Source organism: Clarias gariepinus, chromosome 27, assembly GCF_024256425.1.
Source record: "Clarias gariepinus isolate MV-2021 ecotype Netherlands chromosome 27, CGAR_prim_01v2, whole genome shotgun sequence".
NCBI lineage: Eukaryota > Metazoa > Chordata > Actinopteri > Siluriformes > Clariidae > Clarias > Clarias gariepinus.
Genome location: NC_071126.1, coordinates 23,634,445 through 23,661,061, shown reverse-complemented (window position 1 = coordinate 23,661,061; position 26,617 = coordinate 23,634,445). Strand labels below are relative to the sequence as shown.

The 26,617-nt window shown below is 39.6% G+C and overlaps 2 protein-coding genes across 2 annotated transcripts in view; one reads left to right on the top strand and one right to left on the bottom strand.

Annotated features, from left to right (window-relative positions):
- Positions 1-26,617, bottom strand: part of LOC128514933 (myb-related transcription factor, partner of profilin-like) — an 85,012-nt gene that overhangs the window by 8,883 nt on the left and 49,512 nt on the right.
- On the top strand, positions 1,183-25,134 carry kcnk10a (potassium channel, subfamily K, member 10a). The gene is made up of 7 exons (XM_053488652.1): positions 1,183-1,563; positions 5,259-5,641; positions 15,806-15,923; positions 16,913-17,073; positions 18,884-19,076; positions 19,938-20,080; positions 21,676-25,134. Exons 1-7 carry the CDS (start codon positions 1,506-1,508, stop codon positions 22,285-22,287), a joined length of 1,668 nt encoding a protein of 555 aa, XP_053344627.1. The 5' UTR covers positions 1,183-1,505; the 3' UTR covers positions 22,288-25,134.

Here is a 26,617-nt window from a genome sequence, read left to right as displayed (position 1 = left end):
AAGTTGATTAAAGTTGATTAAAGTTGAACAGGTGTTACTTGCTTGAATTCATATACCCTGTTTACGTTTTTGCTCTTACTATGAGCCGTGAGCAAAAAAGAACATGTGTATGTTTTCAGGTGTGCATTACTCTCTGGTGACCAGTGCCAAGGTATCCAATAAATAACAAAAATGTTTGTGTGCATTATAACACTGGGTCTTTGAGCACAAGGGATAAACACAAATGCCTGTGGAGCTGTGATCCTTCACGATTCTGTTTTACACACCAGGAAACAATATTACTTACAGTATAAATAAAATCCATAATAATAATAATAATATAGGAAGTGGTAAAAGGGTTAAGGCTGTGGTTTACTGATCGGAACGTCAGGGGTTCGAGTCCAGCATCACCAAGTTGGCTCTGCTGAGCCCTTGAGCATCGCCCTATCTGCTCCAGGGGGCGCTGTATACTGGCTGATCCCAGCTTCCTAACTTGGATGTGTGAAAAAAATCATCCCACTGTTCTGTAAGGTACATGTGAATAATAATTGAATGAATTAATTAACAATAATCTTTGTTTTTTTGACTGTTCCCTTTTAGGGGTCGCCACATCTGCCTCCATCTAACCCTATCCTCTGCATCCTCTTCTCTCACACCAATTACTTTCATGTCCTCTTTCACTGCATCCATAAATCTCCTCTTTGGTCTTCCTCTAGACCTCCTGCCTGGCAGTTCCAACCTCAGCATCCTTCTACTGATATATTCACCATCTCTCCTCTGAACAGGTCCAAAACATGAAATCATTAAGTGAATTAACAATAATAATAATAATATATGATTAGGAATTTATAAAATAATAGATTAGATAAAATATTACCTCTAATCAAAAACCCTTTATGGTCAATGTTCTATGTATCTAGAAAAAAAAATCAAATATGAGTCATAGATCACATAAATCATCCTCCTCCTCCTCATCATCATCGTTCCTACAATGATAAAAAAAAAAAAAATCCTACTACAACTAATAATAATAGTTCAGAATATAATCTGTTTTTGTCTGTAATTCCTTGACAGAAGTAGATTTTCCTAAAGCAGGAGTTTCATGCATGATCTGCTCCTTGGTGCATAGTGCACAGGATGGAGGGGGCTCTGTGTGTGTGTGTGTGTGTGTGTACACACGCTTATTGTGTAACACTTCAGCACTGCAGCTGCTGGGAGGAACCTGAAGAGGAGCCTGGAGGATGTAGACGCTTTAAGATCAACAGGACCAGGAGCGAGTCTCCTCCCGTGTCAGAGCAGAAGCGGACAGCACGAGCGCGGCTCTGGTCTCTCCTCTCCTCTCTCCTCCTCTCTCCATCTCTCCTCTGGTCTTCTGCTCGGTATCTCAGCTCAGAGATGACGCTCCGCTTCCACATCACGGCGAAGAAGAAACGAAAGATCGCGAGGCGGTTCGATCCGGTTTACTGCTTTAATTAATTTTAATTGATGTTCCGATTCATCTTTAGTGAAACCTTCGGCGGATAAAGATGAAATTTCCGGCGGAAAATCAGAGGAAACCGAGCAGTAGCTTGAGTCCTCCTCCAGGTGGGTTTATTAACGCGCGCGCGTGTGTGTCTGTGCGTGCGTGCGTGCGTGTGTGTGTGTGTGTGTCTGCGCGCGCGCGTGTGTGTGTGTCTGCGCGCGCGGGAACAAAAGCGCGCTAATGCAACTTGGACCGCTCGCATTATTCTATTACTTGCACTTATAGTGAGGCATTGGATTTCACCTTCTTATAACCATACCCTAATGTGTGTGTGTGTGTGTGTGTGTGTGTGAGAGAGAGAGAGAAAGTGAGAGAGATTGACTGTAACATAAAATAGAAACACGCATGTATAAGTATAAACATTTATGTTATTTTTAATGTAACTACAGTGATTAAAACATGAATTATTAAACTAACATGAATATTATTTATCTTTAAATCAAAGGTTTATTAAAGCACTCCGTGTTAAGTATTAAAATGCCCCCCACATGATTGCTATAATATTACAACATATATATAACATAATTTAATAATTAATATATATATATTACAACGTATTTATCGTGATTAAATATTATGTTACTATTATATTGAGCCTTAGTCACGTGACACTCTTAAACATTAACGAAATTTTGGCACATTTAACGCAAATAAAAATAAGAGCTACAAATAAATGATCTATAAGATTTATCAGTATGTGCTTATGCATTCGTTTTGATATGCAACATTGTTTACTTTATAATAAAATATTATTGATTTTTTTTATCCTATTTCATATATATAAAGATGTTACAACTATGATTAGCATATTTATTTGCAATATTTATCAGCGGATTCTGAGGCCCATGGGCACTCACTACTTCTTAAAAACATTCACCATCATGTCCAAATCCTGATCAAAAAGTGAAAATTAATAAAACACGCTTAAGTAAATTCTGGAATCTTCCCATACAATCTGGCAACCCTGCTCTCCAGCTGCTGCATAATGACCCTGAGCTCCTGGTGCTGAAATCATAATGTGGAATTTCTCTAAGCAGCATAATAAGGTGTGTGTGTGTGTGTGTTGATTACTGCTCATCATCACATTTCTCATCAGTTGTATCCAACATTTCTAAAAACCAATTATAAATAATAAAAAAAAACTATTATTTTTTAATATAATCTGGCAACCCAAATGATTAGACCTGATCAGTAAACACCCCTGCGCGCGGGCTGCGTGTGGGATTCATCAGCACTGACCAATAAACCCAATCTGGCAACCCGGACACTACGGCATGAGCTCATGGTGTTGACATCAGACATGTCACTCACGTTTCTACCGCATTTCCCGCCTCAACTGGCCCTTTTTTCTTCTCTTTCCCTCCCACACACACACACACACACACACAATGCTATCTTCTTTTGCAAAATCTTACATCAAAATACAAAACAGTGAAAATCCCCTGAGTTTAATTAACACCTGCAGTGTGTGTGTGTGTGTGTGTGTGTGTGTTAAGTACAAACTGTTTCTGTTCTTTTAGATTAATGTTTATCTGAGCATGTTTCTTTAATTAATAATAATAATAATAATCACATTTCCCACCCAAAATATCTCTTATTATTATTATTATTATTATTATTATTATTTAGTTTATCTTTTTTTTAGAAACTGCAGTATTTTATGTGAGATGAAGTCAAAAAAGGATCATGTACAGTTAATAATAATAATAATAATAATAATAATAGTGTGTTATTTGCTTACAATTTGAATGAAGGTTTTTATTCGTGTGTGTGTGGGTGGGTGAGTGTGTGTGGGTGAGTGAGTGTGTTTCTTTTACGGTCTCTCTGGGTGTTAGTATGAGTGTGTGTGTGATCTCTGCTCCCTATTGTCTTTTCCAACAGCTTATAAACCCATTACAATCTCCATCTTGTAGATGTGTGTGTGTTTGAACCTAAGCGATGCACTGTGGTGAAGTGCTGGTGATGTGGAGCCTTTACACACGAGTCAGTGTGAGGTGGTAAGACCGTGATTTCTGCTACAGAGCGCTAGGAGTTTGTGATGAGCCCTTACGGCAAGGTCACTTAACGGTAACGGACTCGCTGTGAACTGGAGCTTGATGGAGTGGGTTACAAATGTTTGAAATGGTTCAAAACAAATTCATATCAGAGCTACAGCTTTCAGTGATGTATGTCTCTATAGGAGTGTTCATGGCTTTCTGCACACAACTGTAACGAGACATGACATTCTACAGCTTGCTACAAATTGCATGGCGACCACTGTAGCTTTGTCGTGTCATTAGATTGGATGAGTTTAATCTAAACAGTCATCATTTCACTGCACTGTTGTGTTCAGCCTTTAAAACACTGAACACAACAAAACCCGATTGTGTTGGCGCCGCTGGGGCGACTCGGCCCCTCGAGGCACGACTCCACAAGACCTGTGGGACTGTGCTGTGATGTCTGGCAGCTGGCGGCGGTGTTACTGTTGTGGCTGAAACACACAGTGCTGGTGAGAATGTGTGCACTGATCAGGCATAACATTAACACCACTGCACGGTGAACTGAATAACATTTATATACCAATTACATACCAGTGGAGACAGGACCAGGGACACCGAGGGCCAGAGGCGCCCTAATGGCACTAGGGGAACCTAAAACATAGGTGGATTTTATGTTATGCTTAGATGTGAACATGCCTTCCGGTACACATATTTATTTTTATGAACAGGAACACAATAATACAATAATAATAATAATAATTGGCTTGTCCATGTTGTGGACATTCTCATCTTCAATCCTTAATTAACTAGATGTATTTTTCACCAGCACTCTGCTCCCTGTGTTGGTTTTTTATCGCTTGTGCCCCAACTCATGACCTGATTTCACATTTGACATCACTAACTTTTAACTGCATAAAAAAAAATAAGTACAATATATAAATATATAAATATATAAATACTCCTCATAGTTTAATGTCTCAGATGTGTTAAACCTGTTAAACTCTTTGTACCTGCTGTCCTCACGCACTTATCAGTTTATTTGTAAGATAAAACGTAAGTCAGTTGCAGAGCTGGAATTAGATTGTGCATTATTAGTGTTTTACATGTGCACTTACGCTCCAGACATAAAAAGTTGTTTTAAACCTGGGCGTGGTCCTGAACACAGTCTGAGGTTCTCATCAACAGCACTTAGGTCTGAACGTGATCTGCTCCTGGGAGTGAATATCAAATGTCTTTATTACAAACGAAGTAAACAAGACTGAGCCCAAAGCGCTCTCACTGAAAGGCTGCACTGGAGCTAGTTAAACATGAATAAGAGTAATAAGGGATGTACCGGGTATTTTCTATTTGCCAAAACTGTGTGTACAGCAGTATGAAATTACAGTCAATATGGGGTTTGGAGGAAATTTATCGGTCTGTAAACAAACCTGTGATGATTACACCGACATCCAAACAAGAGCGGAATCGATCCTGGGTTTGAAGTTACGTGTTATAGAGTGAGTGTTTATAGCTGCTGTAGCGTAAGTGACAACAGAAACCGATTTGTGTTATTGTTGTTCTTTAATGAACACTGGAAAATGATTGGTCTACAAGAATAATTAATCACTGTGTGTTCCTGTAGGAAAATACTGAATGATGTAAGTGTTCAGATTAAATAAGCTAAAAAAAATCTGATTATTGATAGATTCTGAAAAAAAATTCCAACCTTTATGTGGATATTATGGGATGGCAGATGAGTTATAGATTTTTGATCATATCGTTTGTGTTATTTCCCACAGTGGAAGTCCAGACCAACCTCATGCCTCCGAAAAAAGTCCAGCCCGGGATGCTGCAGTCCAGCTTGGTCCAGGCCAGCGTGGCCACAATGCAGAACCCAATGGGATGTTCACTTCCTCGCCTCTCAGTTTCACGGCCTGCTAGCATGGTAGCCAGCATGGAGGCAGGGGCAGACGGCTCGGCACTTATGTCCGTGATGAAGTGGAAGACAGTGCTGGCTGTCTTCGTGGTGGTGGTGATTTACTTAGTAGCTGGCGGTTTGGCGTTTCGAGCCTTTGAGCAGCCGTTTGAAAGAAACCAAAAGGTCACAATTACAACTGAGAAGGCAGCGTTCCTGCAAAAGCATCCCTGTGTAACACCAGACGAACTGGAGATTCTTATTAAGGTAAGTTATTATTATGTATTTATATTTTATTATTATTACAGTTTATGGTTTGTCAGTTTTGTATTAATACTTTGCTAAAAAGTTATCTGTCAGCTCTTATTATATTAGAAAACATGATGCACGGTTGAATTCAATCTGTTAAACCATCCACCTTGTTTTTTTATTTGTTTAGTTTTTATACAGTATAAGGACATTTAGAATACATTGGTACATTGATATGATGATAAAAGATCTCACCTCTGTCTTATATGTAGATCATCAACATTTCAGTTGTGGCCTACTCAAAGCTATTTTGGAGTGTCCATGATAACATAATGTGCAATGAGTATCCGAATACATTATGCTGTACTCTATGATCCAACACTGATGCAAGCTTAACTCTTGGAGAGTTCCTCTAGGGTCCTAGGTCCAGAGAAACAAGAGCATCATATCGATCCGGAAATAATCTCACACGTTTGTCCAGGCAAAGTAGAGTGGTGGATGAAAATAAGTGGAAAGGAAGATTTGTGAGCATTCGATCTGTGTTTGGTCTGGTAATTAAAATGAAGAGGAAGTGTGTTTTGACTGGTGTTTGTATTAGACGGATGTCTGATCTGATGATTGAGGTGAAATCAGATTGATGAAGGTCATGGTGTTAATTAGGAACATGGTTCTGGAAGTTTCTAAGGCTCCTTTGAAGTTGTGAAGTTTTCATACTATACTTGAGTTCCACCAATTCCACTTCATACATTTTGCCCCAAACTGGGAATCGTACAAGACCGACATCTTCACAATGCCATCTAAAAAGGACATACTGTCCTGGAAAAATGTCTAAAGATGCTGCTTCTTGAGTCAGTTGAAAAGAACACAGGCATAGGCACAGCATAAATGTAGAGCCAAATTTCCAGATCTCCTGTGGAGCCTTGAAGAAAAAAAAAACATGAGTGTCTCAGCACACTGAAGCTAATCTCAATACAGTTATGGATGCAAAATCTGGCAAAAGATGAAAACATATGCAAAAGATGACTGTTGTCCTGAGTGATTGATGTAGGGGCTGTGTGTTTGGCCTTGTGATTGACGCAGTGGCAATAATTGAGGTAGGGCTCTGTATGGTGGAGGCATTCTTGGAGGAATAGAATAGAGGTAAAGACAACATGCTTAGTTTAAGGTCTGAGGTAGAGGCCGTGTGGTTGGATTAAGGACTGAGGTGGAGGCAGTGAGGTTGGTGATTAAATGAGAGCTAATGTTTGGTTTAGCAACTAAAGCTGTTGGTCTTTTGGCTGCTTATGTCAAGGGGTCACCACAGCAGGCCACCTGTTCTGCATACAACATGGCACAGTTGTTACACCAGATGCCGTTCCTGACACCCTTCTACCCGGTCTTGGAACTGGCAATATGGATGCCCAGCAACCAATACCTGGTTTGGGCCTGGGTTGGTAATCAAACCTGCGCCCTGCTCATGTGCCACCAAATCTGTCTATTATATTTTATTTTCTATTGCATTTCTTTTTTATTCATGTTTATTATGTATTCATAATCTTTTATTTTTATGGTCACTGGCGGTCGTATAAGCATTTCACTGCATATTGTACTGTGTATGACTGTGTATGTGACAAATAAAATTTAACTGTGACTTAATTGAAGGCAGTAAATGAGGTAGAGGCAGTATGACTGTTATAGGATTAAGGTAAAGGCAGGGTAATTGGTTTAATGACTGAGGTAGAGGCAGTGTGTTTGGAGTGAGGATTGCAGGTTAACAGTCGTGTTCTGTGTTGACCTCAAATGTTTAGACTGATCTTAGTTAACTATTAATTTTCACATTAAAACAAACATTGTATCTTTACCTGTTTCTGTTTTGACTATACATTTAATACCATAAAAGTAACTGTCTGCTTCTTTTATAAACATATATTCTACATAATTCTTACTTCTTACATTCTTGGGTAAGCATTGTGTAAATGTGTTACTGTAAGTAATACACCGTGTTAGAGGCAGTGTGTTTGATGGGAGTTAATCCCAAAAGCTGTCGCACGTTCCTTATCAACATCATGAGAACCTAAAAAAAACATTCTTGAGGATGCGGGTTAGCATTATAAGTGGTAAAGTTACAGATTAAAGGCAACTAAGTGATCAAAATAATGATTAATAGATTGTAATGTCTGTCTAAAAGATGTTATTAATCAAACAAAATTTTCATAATAGCAATTTTAGGTGTTATTCTTGTAGAAAACCAGACAGAATTATAAACGTGGAGATCAGAACTGTGTATAAAACCATACAGTGATGATGTATGAGTTAAAACAGGACTGATACATCATCACTGTGGGAAGCAGCAAAAGCTTCTTAATGCACAATGTCCTGAACTGAGCAACAGCTTCTAACTGAAGGGAAAAGGTAGCGTGGTTCCTGTAAGTATTGATTTCTGTCTCAGAGCAAAATATTAGCTGTCATAGTAACTCTAGATTTCTACTCAGGAAAAAAGTTCTGAAAGGAGGCCACTTAATTTACAATCAGGGCTTAAATTCTGTTGGAGGTAGAGACTGCTTCTCATCCTAACAGCGCTGGGATTGTACACGCATGAGTGCACTAATGTAGTCAGGATTATACATTGGTCGTTAGGAGACATTTCACTGGCACCCCTTAACCTCACTGATTTGGTGCTTCTTAGTGTTTGCAGTGAGACATTGATGGATGCATCATAATGCACTTTAACCTGAACTACAAGCTGAGGACAAACATAAAAAAAAGAAAAAGATTTGCCTAAAAATGGGGCCTGTGCGCCAGTATAGCTTGACTTCTAGCCATACCCCTGGTACTGGTACAAATCTGTTTACTTGATATTACTGGTCTCTAAAAGAGCTTCTTAAATCAGTACAGTACAGTTTCAATGCACTGCACATTTTAAACTCGCCCCATTTCCCCTACCATAGCTCACTACTGGCCAGTTGTTGTGCAGGTGAAACCCTTGCTCAGACTTTTACCTCCAAAGGATAACGTCTGCCCCTTTTGTAGCAGATGGCAGAAGCAGCAGTGAACAGCTGCTGGAGTCACCTACAGACACCTGAGGACCTGACTCTCCTCAGGAAGAATGACAGCTCAGAAACTTTTCGCCCTCAGCATCTGTGTTATCAGTCTACTCAAGTCTGATATGAAACTGTACCCTGAGCTGTGTATTAGTCATAAGTAATTCAATGTCCCCTCCATTACGCAGGACAGCAGACAGAGGTCCCTGAGGTCCTTCTTGAACTCAATGCCATCTCATTTATCTCACTGATGCTGAGCTGCAGATGGTCAGGCTGTGTCATAGACTGTCACGCAGTGAAAATGCAAGAGTTATAAAAAAAATAATAATTATTATGATTATTATAATACAGTCATGGCCAAAATTGTTGGCACCCCTGAATTTTTTTTTATAAAAATCAAGCATTTCTCACTGAAAGGTATTACATTAACACATGGTTTGCTATACACACGTTTATTCTCTTTATATGTATTGGAACAAAACAAAAAAAAGGGGGAAAAAAAGCAAATTTGACATAATGTTACACAAAACTCCAAAAATGGGCTGGACAAAATTATTGGCACCCTTAAATTAATTTTTGGTTGTACACCCATTGGAAAATCAAACTGAAATCAGTCGCTTCCTAAAATCATCAATAGGCTTTTTACACCTCTCACCCAGAACTTTGTACCACTCTTCCTTTGCAAACAAATAACACAAAAAAGTAGGCTACATATCCTGTTCATACTGTATTTGTACCCCATTTTGTATACTGCTTTAAATTGCTCTTTATTGTCACTTTAATCAACTAAAATAAGCACACTTGCACTATTCTTTTTTGCACTGTTCCGTTTTTCTCTATATCAACCTTCTGTGTTGATAACTGTCTCTTTTTCCAGGACAGAAACTCAATTAACTCAGCTCTGTTGTTGTGTTTTTTTTGTTATTTGTAACGAGGAAGAGAGAAACACAATTTCGATTCTCTATATGTATGCACTGTACATGTAGAAGAATTGACAATAAAGTTGACTTTGACTTTGACTTGAAACTGCTCCAGGTCTCTCATATTGTAAGGGCACCTTTTCCCAACAGGAATTTTAAGATCCCTCCACAGGTGTGGTTTAATTGGATTTAGATCTGGACTTACTGCTGGCCACTTTAGAACTCTACAGCGCTTTGTTGCCATCCATTTCTGGGTCATTGTCCTGCTGGAAGACCCAAGATTTCAGACACAAACCCAGTTTTCTGACCCAGGGCCCTACAGTGCGGCCCAAAATCCTTCGGTAATCCTCCGATTTTATGATGCCTTGCACACAGTCAAGGCACCCAGTGCCAGAGGCAGCAAAACAACCCCGAAACATCTTTGAACCTCCACTACTCCACATACTGTACATCTGGCCAGGACTACGGTTCGGAAGATCCCAGGTTCAAACCCCACAACCACCAAGTTGAGCCCTTAACTCTCAGATGCTGGATAAGAGCGTCTGCCAAATGCCTAAGTGTACTTGACTGTAGGTACTCTCTTCTTTTCTTTGTAGGCCTCGTCATGTTTTTGGTAAACAGTAGAATGATGTATTTTACCAAAAAGCTCTATCTTGGTCTCATCTGTCCACAAGACATTTTCCCAGAAGAATGTTGACTTACTCAGGTACATTTTGTCAAACTGTAGTCTTCCTTTTTTATGTCTCTGTGTCAGCAGTGGGATCCTCCTGGGTCTCCTGCCATAGCGTTTCATTCCATTTAAATGTGAACGGATAGTTCACGCTGACACTGATGCTCCCTGAGCCTGCAGGACAGCTTGAATTTCTTTGGAACTTGTTTGGGGCTGCTTATCCACCATCCAGACTATCCTGCGTTGCAACCTTTCATAAATTTTTCTCTTCCGTTTATGCCTAGGGAGATTAGCTACAGTGCCATGGGTTTCAAACCTTTTAATCATGTTGCGCACTGTGGGCAAAGACAAATCTAGATCTCTGGAGACTTGTATCTCTGGTTACTTGTCTATGGACTTGTAACCTTGAGATTGTTGATATTTTTCCACAATTTTGATTCTCAAGTCCTCACACAGTTCTCTTTTCCTCTTTCTGCTGTCCATGCTTAGTGTGATGCACACACAGACACACAATGCAAAGACTAAGTGAACTTCTCTCCTTTTTATCTGTGTTCAGGTGTGAGTTTTATATTGCCCACACCTGTTACTATCCCCAGGTGAGTTTAAAGTAGGATCACATGCTTGAAACAGTCTTATTTATCCACAATTTAAAATGGGTGCCAATAATTTTGTCCAGCACTTTTTTGGAGTTTTGTGTAACATTATGTCAAATTAGCTTTTTTTCTCCTTTTTTTTGTTCCGTTCCAATACACACAAAGGGAATAAACATGTGTATGACAAAATGTGTTAATGCAATACTTTTCCGTGAGAAATACATGATTTTCTGGAAAGATTTCAGGAGTGCCAACAATTTTGACGAAAACTGACATTCAATATAACAGGACCACCTGTTTTGGCTGAGATCTTGTATTGATACCAGGGCAGTTGATCTGCTCCACTAAAGACCAGTTCATGTGTGAAAATGATTCTTTATCCTCCCAGAACTTTAACAATATGATGTACAGGCACTCAGAGGCAGACAAGACGACGACACAGTTGACAAGAAACGTTGGAAGAAACTTCCTGCCCAATGTTGAGGGATACAAAGAGAAACTTTACTACTGCTACAGTACTCCTTTAAACTAAGGCTCTCTTTAAGATAAAGGTATTTAACAACTTAAAGACACCTCTATAAACAACCATGAATTTAGTCAGTTTAGAAGTCTTTACAAGTCAAGCCACCCTGAAAATGAAATGCTCTCATTAAGACATTTACATTTAAGCATTTGGCAGATTATCTTATCTAAAGCGTGCTAGAGTGCTTAAGTTTCCATCATTAAACAGATCCTTCCCACTGGGTATCCCGGTTACTATATAAGTACCATCAGTCAAACACTGATGGGAGGTAGTGGGGGGATGGGGTGTAGTGGGGGGATTAGCCCAAGTACTGAAGAAACAGATATGTCTTGAGTCGTCATTTAAAGATTGCCAGAGACTCGGCTGTACGGACATCTAGAGAAAGTTCATTCCAACACTTAATGCCAGAAGAGAAACGAGTCTAGATCCTTGAGAGATGGTGGAACCGGCCAAAAAGTGCTGGAGGATCTCAGCGATCCTCCTACCAGTGGGTAGAAATGCTACCAGTGGGGCATAAATCCACACACAGAGGAAAAAAGACAACCATGTCAGGCAAACAATGGCTCACTTTTGCAACACCTGAATAAATTAGGCTGTGTGTGATGTAACTGGATGTACAAGACAATAAATTGTAACATTCACTCTCACTCACAGTCTATATTGCTTTGGTGCCACCCCATCACGGGGCACACACATACACTAAGGGCAATTTGGGAATGCCAGTTAGTCTAAATTGTGTATCTTTGGACTGTGGGAGGAAACCAGAGTACCCAGAGGAAACCCATCCCACACAGGGGAACATGCAAACTCCATGCACAGACCCTGAGGTGAGAATTGAACCCGGACCCTGGAGGTGCGAGGTTACAGTGCTAACCACTACATCATCAAGCCACCTAAATTGTAACATCTGACATGTAATTAAGGGGCTAGTGGGTGGAGCCTATTTACAGACAGATGATTGATTTGCACTGATATAACCGATGGATTTGATGTGATGGTTTTCTGATTTACACTGATTCATCCATGTCAATTGAATCGAATTCAAAACCAATTCTAAAGGTATTTTGTTTTATTACTTATTATTTCTTAATAACTGTGATTTGAGTTTCCACTCATGTGCTTGTCTGTGCACATTTTTCAGTGTTGACTAATAATATATTCAACCCCTGCCAAACACCTAAACAGTGTGTAATGGGAAACTTAGATAGTCCAGGTGATAACAGGATTTTTTTTTTTTTTTCAATTTTTTTTGCCACATTGCAGAGTAACCTTGAGTGTGTGACAAATTACTGCAGAGCGCCAAGTGCTGATTGAAAATCGATCTGGTGCATGGCACACTCAGTGTATTCTTCACACGAATAAATGATGTGCGGGAGAAATGAATAAATAAAAACACCAGATGACGATCAGACTGTGCTGGACCACCGAACCACAGAGCTGATGGTGTGGCGGTGACTTGGTTTTCTGTCGCTGTAAATACTGACGGTGGAAAGTCCGTCCGTGGGAAACTGTAATGCAGTGGGGGGTTTTTTTCAGCTCCCGTGACTCTGCATGTACTTTTTTTTTCAACCACTAAAGTGTGAAAAGGCTCAAGCTCAGAAAATACTGAACACGCTAAAAATAAAGAGCTGAACAAAAAGCTCTTGTGTGAGTCACTCAAGGAGGAATGCTTTCAATTTAATTAAAGGCTGAGACATGTGATATACGTACAGCCGTGTGCGGGTTAGTTCCGGTAAAATACTGAGAGACAGAGACAGTTACTGTTAGTACCACAAGGTTAATTAGTTTAATATAAAAGCACAACCACTCGAATACATTCCTTAATAACAAACCAACAAAGAAACCAACAAAATACTCAAATTTTATAGAAACATTTTTTAAATTTAAATTATAAAAGATTTAGGTATATTTGGATAATTTTTATTTTTTTTTATTTTGTTTAGAATGGGATTTTAGTTTCAAATGTGTTTACAGATTATGTTCTAGATTATATTATGTAGGGATAAGAAAATATTAATATTCGATATTCGAAACCTCGGATTGCGAGTAACGCTGAGCAAAGATTTTTTATAAAATTTGACTTGGAAAACCAACAAGTCTTGGTTTACGAGTACCGAGTATCATGTATCACGCATGCGCTTCATGTTTTAACGCCGAGCGTCACGTGATCACAACTGAGCCAACGGTTTTCCTCTCACTTGTACTGTGGAATTGTGGGTAATCGTCTCCCCTGCTGGGTCTTAGTGTGCGTCTCTCACTGGTATAATCAACATCCGTGCACACGTGTACTGTTTACTATAACACTGTGACCACGTAAAACATATTTTATTTTGTGTCTGTACAGGTACAGTATGTGTGTGTGTACAGCGCGTGTGTAAAGCAAAAGCAAGTCTCATTAGAGAGGTTAAAGATCTATTTTTTCTTTCTGTATCAGCTGCTCTTTGTGCTGTGTGTACGTGTGTCATTGGACACCGTGCCCCGAATAAAGAAATCAGTGCAGGGACTGGAAAGTTTGCACACCTGCAGAAGGAGAGGCCACCTACATAGTGTGGTTATGGAGTGAATGAGAGCGACAACAGCTTTGGAAGCACGCCATGACACTACTTACAAAATGCACTTGAAGAATGTGAAAGTGATTCGACCGGGCAAAACTCCTAGTGGTTTTAGCAGACACTTCACTAGAACGAGTCGTTATTTTATGGCTGTACACGTTGTACCTGACAGATCCTAAATCTCTTCAGCTGTTAAATATCTGATTTGACTTTTATGGTGATCTCAGATGTAAATAAAGCCCCGTGTGGGACTGAGCGGAGTAGAATTGCTGCCACATCTGCAGCCCAGAGATACACTTTACAGCCGTCTACCCGAGTCAGAGCTTTAAATCATCACCTGCGTCATCTACTGTATAGTCCACCTGCATGAAGTGCTCCTCAAGGCTCCTCAAGGCTCCTCAAGGCTCCACTCCATATAAACAGGAAACCTCCGTCCTCACATCACGCATTCAAAGATTCATCATTAAATTTGATCTTAAATGACATCAATTTATTCTGTAAGAGTGAAATCACTGGTGTACAGATCCTACAGGACTGAAAGTGGGAAGTGGTGTGTGTGTGTGTGTGTGTGTGTGTGTGTGTGTGTGTGTGTGTATTCGCAACTATATGAGCTGTGATTCATCTACAATGACTCAGAGCATGTTTAAACACCAGACAGGTGATTCTGCTAAAGGATTAACACACACACACACACATGAAGCAAGCACTAGCCCCCACACACACAATGACACACTCTAAATAAGTTGTGTAAATAAGTGTTTTAGAGTGTGTCAATGTTTGTTTAAAAGTGCATGTCTGGTTGTGTGTGTGTGTGTGTGTGTGCGTGTGTGTGTGTGTGTGTGTGGCAAAACAAGATGGACATGACGCTGATCACACCAATCAGTTATAACAAGAAAATACCTTTGTCCACTTTGTTTTTGCCACACACACACACACACACACACACACACACACACACACACACACACACACACATATATACACACACACACATACACATACACACACACACACACACACACACATATATACACACACACACACACATACACACACACACACACACATATATACACACACACACACACACACATATATACACACACACACACACATATATACACACACACACACACACATATATACACACACACACACACATATATACACACACATACACACACACACATACACACACACACACACACACATATATACACACACACACACACACACACATATATACACACACACACACACATATATACACACACACACACACATATATACACACACATACACACACACACATACACACACACACACACACACATATATACACACACACACACACACACACATATATACACACACACACACACACATATATACACACACACACACACATATATACACACACATACACACACACACATACACACACACACACACACACACACACACACATAGGGTAAGTGACAGACTGAGAGACTTTCTCATGATGATGTCATCATCGTCTCACCCCCATGGAGCTTGTTTGTCACCCTTGAGGTTTCTGGCTTGGAGTGTGTGTGTGTGTGTGTGTGTGTGTGTGTGTGTGTGTGTGTGTCTTGTGTGATGGATTTCTCTGAGTTCGTCCTTGTTTACATGCCCTTGAGCTTCCTTTGCTGTCGGTTCTCACACCTCACAGACTTCCTGTTGCTTCCCCCATCTGTTGCCTGGACTTCCTATCAGGCTGAGAGGATTGGGGCGGGGCCAGCATCTGCTCCGCCCACTGGGTGCCTCAGTGTGCGTCTGAGATAACGATTCATTAGTGTTAATGACATCATTACTGCAGAGCCTCAGCAGCGTGGCGCGGGTACTGTACGTCTGTACGATGGTTCACGTGTGTTTGTTCTCCGCAGCACTCCATCGACGCCTTCAGTGCTGGAGTGAGTCCTATAGGAGACACAACGTACAACTTCAGCTACTGGGATCTTGGCAGCGCGTTCTTCTTCGCTGGTACCGTCATCACCACTATAGGTTTGTATCGTATACACAAAGAGAAATGTAATGTTTAGAAAACGTAATTCTACCGTATAGATTTCTATATAGCTGATATATCACACGTTACGAGACGTGAGATTAAGACGTGTGATTATTTGTCACACGTACCTTACAGTAAAATTATTTTATTGCATGTCCTAGTTAGGAAGCTGGGATCAGAGCACAGGATCAGCCAGGATACAGCGCCCCCTGGAGCAGATAGGGTTATGGGCCTTACTCAAGGGCCCAACAGTGTCAGCTTGGTGGTGCTGGGCCTCGAACCCCTGACCATCTTAGCACTGAACCAGAGCCCACTTATACCGTCTCGTCTTCATATTGCCTTTTATGGAGTTCTGTGGGCGTGGCTAAATGTAATTTTTTTTTGTTCAGAACTTCATTGAAAGATTGATAAACAGCATCAATATGATGAGGAAAATGTACATTTTTGCAAGTACAGTATGCATAGAAATCATGGAAAATAATTGAAACAAATGCACTAATCATCACTGACATTAGCACATTAACACTGATAACACATTATAAACCAGTATACACCAATGACGATGGCCAGTCTATCCTGTCCAATCCCACAGAAAAGTCAATGCAGCACAAATCTCCAAGTAAAGTCAGTGGTGTCCGTAATAGAAAGGCACCAGAACACCCAGTGCACCACAGCCCACTGCACACGGGGCCCAGCAGGCAAAACCGCAAGGCCCCCGTCCCCCGCCTCCAAACTCCCCATGTCCCAATATGATCAAGTCCCATGGGATGTGCCCCAACACACAGCACCAAATGGATCCGCCGCCAACGTCCTGATGCCAGACACCACAGCACGCTCAGAGAGTCCAAAGTCTCTCTGGTGGCACAAGCAGAACCAACAATACTGTGCATAAAGTTTTACATTGTTATGTTAGGGCTGATTGGTGTGTGAGTTTAAAATGCTTTCACACTATTTCCAATGTTTCTCTTGTTTCACTCTCCTACAGGATACGGGAACATCGCTCCCAGCACAGAGGGAGGTAAAACCTTCTGCATCCTGTATGCTATATTCGGTATCCCGCTCTTTGGCTTCCTGCTGGCTGGAGTCGGGGATCAGCTCGGCACCATCTTTGTAAAGACCATCGCCAAAGTGGAGAAGATGTTCAGGGTAATAAGAATGAGAATAAGAATAATTTGCTTTTTTAAATCTGTTCTTCAGAGAGAATCCTCAGATCCTGATCCTCTGCACTGCTGATCAAAGAATTATAAAAATAATAAAATTCTATCTGGATTTATACTTTAATTAAGGAAATCTGAAGGTAATATGAATAAGTGTTACTAATGCAGTGAGCGAGTGGGTCTTGGAAAAGTAAAAGGCAATGCTGAGAGAAAGGAAAAAAAGACCTGCAGTACTCCTACAGTAGGTAACTTTATTACCACACCCTGTTTAAAATAGTGTGCGTCATTAAACAAACTGTAGTGAATTTCATTTTGAAACACACCTCATAGTTGAGCTTCATCTATCTAACAGAAATATGATTTTAATAAGCAATTCATATCATGTAAAGAGACTGAGCCGAGCATGTAAAGTCTTTAGTGATGGCAGGAAGGTTAAACGGGTCGTGTTGACATGAACGGAGAGAAACAACACGTTATTAGGATTAATTCGGCTTCTTCAGGACAGAGGTTCACCTTCACAGTCACAAAATGTCACTGAGTATAAAATGTCATTAAATTTATTACACAGTTCATCAACACTCACTAAACATGGTGAGATATCACACTCACACTGTCGCTGTGCATCACACTTCTATTGTCACTAAAGGTTTACTAAAAGCTTATAATACATACTACATATAATGAAGGTTGTTATGTCTGTCTTATGTTCCAATACTTTCTCATCCTGTTTAAAGTGTGTTAAGGTGAGAGAATGGTTTTAGCAGATATAAAATACTTTGCATTTAACATTTTGACATCTGCTCGTCTGGTTTCAGATTAGCTTGAATTCCTCTGTCTGTGTGTGTGACAGGTTAGACAGTTTTCCCTTTGCTCGAGCCTTTAGCCCTGTTCAGACAGCCGTACTGTGCCAGGTGGAGCTGTGGTGTAATTATTCCTGGAGGATCTCACATCAGTAATTATATATGTTACTGTTTTCCGCTTTACAGAAGATACCCAAGCAGATACCCAAGCTCTGAAATCTCTACCGATAGACCTCACTGTCCACTTTATAAGGCTCTTGTGTAGGGTTATTTAGAATTGTGCAAAATAACAACAACAACAAAAACACACCCTATGTGTGGAGAGTGTCAGGCGGAAAGACCTTGCTGTTGGAGAGAGAGATTAGATCGATGATCAGACTGCTCGGAGCTGACAGTAAGCACAGTTTTTTAAACAGGGTGAGCAGGACAAGTGGCTCTTCCTGGCAACTCAATCCAATCTGGTGTTCTCCTTTGACCTTTAATATTAAGGATTTCCAGGCACGGAACTGTTGCTTACTCAATGTTTTTGTTTTTTGCACCGTTCTGTGTATGTGTGTGAAAACCCCAACAGAAGATCAGCAGCTTCTGAAATACTCAAACCAGCAGATCTGAGACCAACAACCATGTCATGGTTAAAGTCACCGAGACTTTTCTCCACTCTAGTGTCTGATGTAAACATTATCTGAAGCGTTTAAACTTGGTACGCTGCTGCTGCTGCTGCTATGTGATTGGGTGTACAGGCGTTCCTAATAAAGTGAAAGTGTTTTCATCATTAATTTTGTACTTCAACTAAAATTTTATACAGTTTAAATATCCGAATTTCTGTTCGTGACCAACTTTATTCCCCAGACTTTCGGCTGAAATACTGACTGATGTTTTATTTATACTGTAATAGTTACAGCTATATTTTAATATCAGTATTCATATCCTGTGTGTGAGAAAGAGGAAATACACATGAATGTTTCTGATAATATATATTTTTTTAATTCTCACCATCAGAACAAGAATAACCAAATCAGCCAGACTAAAATCCGTGTGGCCTCGACGTTACTCTTCATCCTGGCTGGCTGCATCGTCTTCGTCACAATCCCTGCTGTTATTTTCAAAGAAATTGAAGAATGGACGGCACTCGATGCGATTTATTTTGTTGTTATCACACTAACAACTGTTGGCATCGGAGATTACGTTGCAGGTATCACAGCGTCTATTCAGTCTCCTTATATTTCAGCAGATGCATTAAAACAATCTTCTTATTGGCTGAAAATGCATTACACCCTATTTCCCTTTTGCTCCAGCACTACTTTAGCCACGCCCAGATGATCAAATATTAGATATTAAATATCTTGTTAGTCTTTATTGTTTTCATGAACTCTTTTAAAACACACATACAAAAGGAATGGGCTTGTGGTAACGAGTGAGTAGAATGAGCAGGACAAAGACAAGTCACAGATTTCTATTCCATGATGGACCTGAATCAGTCATTATAGATGGATTATGGAACCTGTATGTGTATCAGGCGTTGCAGAACACTCTAACGCCATCAGTCAGGACCGCTGTACACTCGATCTTATATTGATTTGGCTTTGCTTATGTTTTCAAACTGAAATGAGACACTTTAGTTTAACTAATCCCATGATTATTGGACACTTTGTGGTTGTAATGAGATACGACAGTTTATTTATTGCCACTGTAGCACACGTCTCTGCTGGTGACATACACGCCTGGTATTTTATTATAGTTCTGTGGATGCGTGTTAGTCAGAAAACCATTACTGATATCTGACTGGACTTTATATCGCCTTCCCTATACATTAAGCCCCATCCATTCCCAGTCAATAAGAGTACAGGGGTAGTTTATGTGGTTAAGGCGTAAGACTGCTGATCAGAAGATCCCAAGTTCAAACCCCAGTTAGGCCCTGAGCGAGGCCTTTAATTCTCAACTGCTTATATACTGTATGTAGTGGAACAAAATGTAATTTGCTCTGGATAAGGGCATCTGCCAAATGATGTAAATTTGCTCACATTCTAATGTATCACTCTATTGGATTTTGCAGGCGGAAACAGAGAAAAAGAATATTATAACTGGTATAAGCCACTGGTTTGGTTCTGGATCCTGGTTGGTCTGGCCTACTTCGCTGCTGTACTGAGTATGATCGGAGACTGGCTAAGAGTCCTGTCCAAAAAGACAAAAGAGGAGGTGAGCAATCTCTATTTAATGTATATTCCTGTTTGGATAAGGATATGGAAATAACATAAAAATATTGGTGAAAATGATCTGTTTTTTGACAAGTATAAAATTCCCTCAAATTATTCATTTAGATTTTAAGCTTACATTTCTCAGACTGGCAGCACTGTGGCGTAGTGGTACGCACTGTCATCTTGCACCTCCAGGGTCTAGGTTCAGTTCCCACCTCTGGTCTGTGTGCATGGAGTTTGCATGTTCTCCCATGCTTGGTGAGTTTCCTCCCACAGACCAAGTGCAGTTTAGGCTAATTAGTGTTCCCATATTACCTGTAGTGTATGAATGAGCTTGTACTGTAAGTGTGTCTGTGTGCATCTGCACAACCCAATCCAAGGTGTCCCGAATTCTCCTGGGAACGGCTCCTGGCCCCCCTCCCGTATACAGGATAAAGAGGTATAGAAGATGAGAGAGGCGAGGCTCCTCAGACCTGACCTGTGGTGCATGCAGTGTTTCTTTAGATCCAAATGCACAAATATTGTTCATTTGTGCAACAAGTTTCAATTTGGTGTCTGATACCAATAAAATGTCATAAAACATATTACTGAACTTTACCTTTATAGACATCTTCTTAGACACACACTAAAGGGGCTTTCTCAGGTCTCAAACTTTTTGCCACACTGCACTTACTGTGCTGTAAAATTCTTGGTTGCTTGTCTCTGTGACATCACGTGGCAAAAATTAATAAAAAATCATCCACACATTAGCTAAAAAATATTTACTTATTTATTTACTCATATATTACTTATTTATTTATTTATTTATTTATTGACGAGTCAGCTAGGGCTGTCAAAGAACCGTCATCTCTCAGCAGATACAACGCCCCTACGTCACATGAATTGCTATGAATTGTTCAGAGCTGTGATTTCTCACCTGTTAATTGTGGTTGCTTTTGTTTTCCTACTGTTATCGAAATGAAGGGCTTGTCCTATTTGTCTAAAAATATGAATGTAAGAATTTCTTTTAAAATGTCTGTTTTACAGTTCATTACACAACACCTGGCAATATATATATATATGAAATGAATGACACTATTTCGGTGGAGTAAAATTATTATTAAGCAAAGAAAACAATTAAGTAGATCTGAAATGATTTGTAAGTGACTTAAAGAACCCTTCAACACATTATGAAAACCAGGAAGGATAGTGTGGAACTGTCAACTGTGTGGAAGTAATGTGGTCAGAGATCACTTAGACACTTGGTGAAGTTGCATGTGTGAAGTGAAGCACCCATCATGCATAGTGTCCACTGTACAAGCCTTAAAATTTAGGTTTAATATGTGCTACTTTTTTGGACAGACAGCAATCACCACGTTTTACAAAAATGCAGCAAAATGCAACAAAAATTGTTAGAATCAATCCATTGTTATTCCTCATACTACACAGTTTGTTCTTGATCTTTTATTTCATCTCATTGCTGATCAATATAAACAATACTGATGAAAATGGATCTCACAAATTCTTCTGAGAATGTAAATAAAAGATGAAGGGAGATGATAAATTCAGCCCATAAAGCTTTCATAGGGTTTATAAAGTGTTTATCTGTCTTCTCAGGTTGGCGAATTTAAAGCTCATGCTGCTGAGTGGAAAGCAAACGTCCGGGCCGAGTTCAGAGAAACGAGACGTCGCCTCAGTGTTGAGGTTCACGATAAGCTTCAACGTGCCGCTACGATTCGCAACATGGAGCGTCGACAGCTTGGATTGGACCAGCGTGCTCAATCCCTCGACATCTTAAGTCATCCTAACGAGCGACGATCCGCAAACTTCAACATGCTGGATGCAGCAACTAACTTTAAGACGTCGTCGCAGGAGAGCATCAATGCAAAGCTAAATGACAACATCTTTAATCGGTTCGGCTCTGTCAGCAAACTGGCCAAACGGGGCAAGAACAAGGAGCTGAAGAAGAACATTCCAGGAGATGGACGGAAAACAGGCAGTGAGGAGAAGAAAGAGATGGAAGAGGAAGAGTTGGAGAAGGAGGTCAACACCAGTCTATCTGATCTGCCGTTGTTCGTCGAGAGCCCAAAATCACAGAATGGATTCATGCTTGTCCCGGAAAAGACCAAAGAAATAGAAGAAGAAGAGGGAGAAGGAGAAAAGGAGGAAGAGTTAGAAAAAGAAGGGAAAGTAGAAAAATTTGAGTTTCAGGTAGAAATGGACATCTAGATGGGAGAGAAAAACATCTTTTCTTGAAAACTACAAGTGCCTTATTTCTCATTGATGCTGATGGGAAAATTGTAACATCCCATTTTAATGTTGGTGAAACTTTTCACTGTGTCCTGATAACTTGATTTACAAAAAAAAAATTATATATCATCTGACAGATCAATAAAAGCAAAGTAGTTCTTGAACAAGAATCCTAGCAAAGTTTCAACGAGCGAACTGTAGCCAATTAAAGTGAAAGAAAAGACGGAGTGTTGATACTGTGCGCTTTCTACAGTGAACTTACAGTATACATATAAATTCAGAATGCAGAAGGAAATAAAGGACAAAACATATTTGAAACTCCACAATATACATTAGGCATGGGCTGATATAAAAGTTTAAACTGTGATATTACCTAAAGCAATTAAGGATGTGTCATGGTATCACATAGAACATGTCTTCCATTCTGGCATCTTCTTTAGTAGTCACATTGTTCAAGTGTCCCAGTTTCATTAGGCAGGGTTTTTAACGATTTTTAACTTTTGATATTTCATATGTCATCATATGTCATATATCATATTTAATCCACTGCTGGTTGTTCACTAATTTATTGGATTATATGAAGACAGATCTAGGACTAGCACCTATTTTTTGGTGCCATACACAACTAGGCAGGTCTTTGTTCAATAAGGTGAGTAGCTGTCTATCCACTATACAGTGAGGATATATAATGTAACGTCACTTAGTAACTTTGGCCTGAGAATGAATTAAAGCAATGAACAAACACATACGCATTTTGGTTTTATGCGATAAAATTTATGTTTATATGGCAAAGTGAGAATGCAAAGCTAAAAGTGGGAAATGAACAAAGTTAGTTAAAGAATCAATGTTGTTTATTAATGTTAAAGTCTTTCAAATCCAAAATGTGAAAATTTCAAGACTTTTTACTTCTGTGATATTCTCACAAGCAGGAGGATCGAAATTGGAAAACAACATGGGCCAAAGTATTGCTAAAGTGAAACAGGAAATGGGTGGGACTATCAGGTGGTCAGTTAAAATGAAAGAGTTCAATAATTATCAGACCTGTCAATCATTTCATACATTTTTTTTATAATGAAAGAAGACTGTTTTGTACTACTGGACTACTGTTTTGTAGTGATAATTAGATGATTTAAAAGGTGAAAAAAGTCGGAAGGGCTGGAGTACACGATGGTAAATAAATTATAACTAATTATTATAACATAACTTATGATTATTTCATGCCTAATGTATATTTCTTACAAATCATATTGCCCAAAGGTAGCATTGATAATTGGATGAAATTCTAAAATTTGTAACCCAATGACGTATGTGCATGATCTTGGATTTTTATTCTCCTCTTTAAAAACATAACTGATGTCCATTTTCATGACTAATGAGATCTCAGGGCTTAGAGTCCATCCTACATAACTGAACACACGGTCAGAAGCAAATGTCTGAGAGCAAAGGTTTCTGATTTTGTCAGTTTATACTCAATTTTCTTTCCATGTTTCACCTAGACTCCCTTGATTCAGTAATGTGGATATGATTGATGTGCGAGTGCAGCCAGATGAGAGAGAGGACTTGTTTATAGCTGCTTTAATGTTAAAAGGCAGAACAGCAACTGATGTTCTGCAAGATTAAATGTAATGGTCATCTTTGGGGTAACAACACCTTAATCAAACCACTTTTTGAATAGCTGATGAAACCCAAACTAGTGCACTCAGACATTCGTCTAGACTGTGTGGACACTCCACCGAAGTCACCGTTCATTGCACATGTTTTTGACAACGGAGTGGAATTGAAGCCATAGTGTCAAAAATATGATCAGATCAGGATTGATGATGCACTTTTTGAGTCGGTTAAAGAATGGCCAAAGATCAAATGTTCACGGTGTCCCCTTTACTCTAAAATACTCACAGTGTTACCCGTGTGGCTGTACACTTTACTAAACTGTCAGCACCATTAGCATCTTAACAGATCATGTGCGGTAAAGTGAACATGGTGAACATTCCAGTTTTGGCTCAAGTTTCACTTCACGCTTTGATTTAAACACATCCTCATTAACACTTAAGCACTTTCCCAAGCTGAAAAGCTTCCTGTGTTTTATTGAGTTTGCAAAAAAAAGTGAAGCTGTCCTAATACATGCCTTCTGTGTGTAAAAATACAGTATATGTGTGTGTGTCTGATGTGTGTGTGTGTATGTTGTCTAAGAGATCTAACTATGATTCCCTTGCATAAGTAGGCATGTGTCAATGTTTCATTCGCCTCATCCCAGTAGATCATGGTTTACGATATGATCACAATGTTCTGATGTTCCGGTTCTGATCCAGAGTAAACACAGAGGAATGATGATATTTTGTCTACATTAAGAGTATCGTGTGTGTTGAATATCATGATGTATCGTGTAAGCGATTATTGGCACATGCCTATGCAATACCTCACTATCGCAATCCTTCGCACATGTGCTCGTTGCTCAGCTTTACACACCTGACGTGCTCTTCTCTTCTCGTTCGCAGTAGTCTAGTGTGAATGCAGCAAAAAGACTAAATGTTTGTCATGAAGATGATGCTATGAAGATTTTAAAAAATGTTCAAAGCATTTTAAAATAAACAAACAAACAAAAAAAGAATGTAAAGATATGGAATCTAAAAGCATGCCTTTTGTGCTAATATATTATGGTATGGTATTGAGTGTACTGCTATGTGCTTCTGAAAAATGAGCGTTTAGCAGCGTGATGAGTTTATCAAGTTAAACGCTGAATGTCCTCCGTTTTAAAAATCTATATACAAATTTTAAAAGTTGTGCAATGAAATTGTGCATAATAGACTTGTGCAAGCATTACTTTCAATGTAGTGAGTGCCTTTTTAGAAAAAAAATAAAAAATAACTACCAAATGAAGTTTCTGTGATGATGTCTAAATTTCTTTGTTTTCCCCGAGTTCAGTTTCACATCAAACACATCCCAGGTAACGACTTGCTACATTTATCTGTGTAAGATCTTTACTATCCAACAGGTGCATTGTGAACACAATCATAATCTTTATTTATCAAAATAAAAGGTGTACAGGACAGTGGTGAGACCAGCGATGCTCTACGGCTTAGAGACAGTGGCGCTGAAGAAAAGACAGGGGGCAGAGTTGGAGGTAGCAGAGCTGAAGATGTTGAGGTTCTCTTTGGGAGTGACAAGGATGGATAGGATCAAGAATGAGTTTATCAGAGGGACAACCCATGTTAGATGTTTTGGAGATAAAGTCAGAGAGGCCAGATTGAGGTGGTTTGGACATGTTCAGAGGAGAGATGGTGAATATATCGGTAGAAGGATGCTGAGGTTGGAACTGCCAGGCAGGAGGTCTAGAGGAAGACCAAAGAGGAGATTTATGGATGCAGTGAGAGAGGACATGAAGTTTACATTTGGCAGACGCTCTTATCCAGAGTGACTTACATTTTTATCTCATTACACATCTGAGAAGTTGAGGGTTAAGGGCCGCGCTCAAGGGCCCAACAGTGGCAACTTGGTGGTTGTGGGGTTTGAACCTGGGATCTTCCAAACCGCAATCCAATGCCTTAACCACTGAGCTACCCCTGGCCCCCAGTTAGTTGGGGTGAGAGAAGAGGATACAGAGGATAGGGTTAGATGGAGGCAGATGATTTGCTGAAAGAGAACAGTCAAATGACGAAGAAGAAAAAGAAATAGAAGAATCGGCTATTAAACACTGAATAATCCAATATTCATTATTCTTGCTTATTATTATTATTGAATACTTTATTTAACACAGAGGTCTACTGTAGCACATCAAGCAAAATGTTTCCAAATGTTCTGTTGTCACACTACATGTATATTAGATTATGAGAGTTTTTACTTTTTATTAAAAAAAATCATTCTTTTTTTTTTTGTCTTTTGCTCATTGGTGAAATAAGTTCACACTCATTACCTCAAAGATCTCACCTTAATGTACCTTGCATTTCATTATCTAAATTTTTCACTGTTAATTAAATAACCCACCAAAGACACCATCAGTGAGAACAGCAGTGTGAAATAGTATTTCTCAGTGACTTGGAGAATACACCAAGCAGCCATATCATTAAAACCTCATAGTTTATAGGTTCCCTTAGTGCCACCAGTTCATTTGGGTCCTGTGGTTTGGGAGTGGACCTTTTGATGATCAGACTTATTTGTCCATTGCATCCCACTGGTGCTTGATACGGACCTGGGGAGTTTGGGAGAGGCTGGATTGTTGGCCTTGGGCCTCATGTCTGCAGGGCTCCGTGTGTGGTGAGCTGTGGCTCCCAGTTGTTTACCGTATTAAATTTTTAATTCTTCTCCTTGTTTT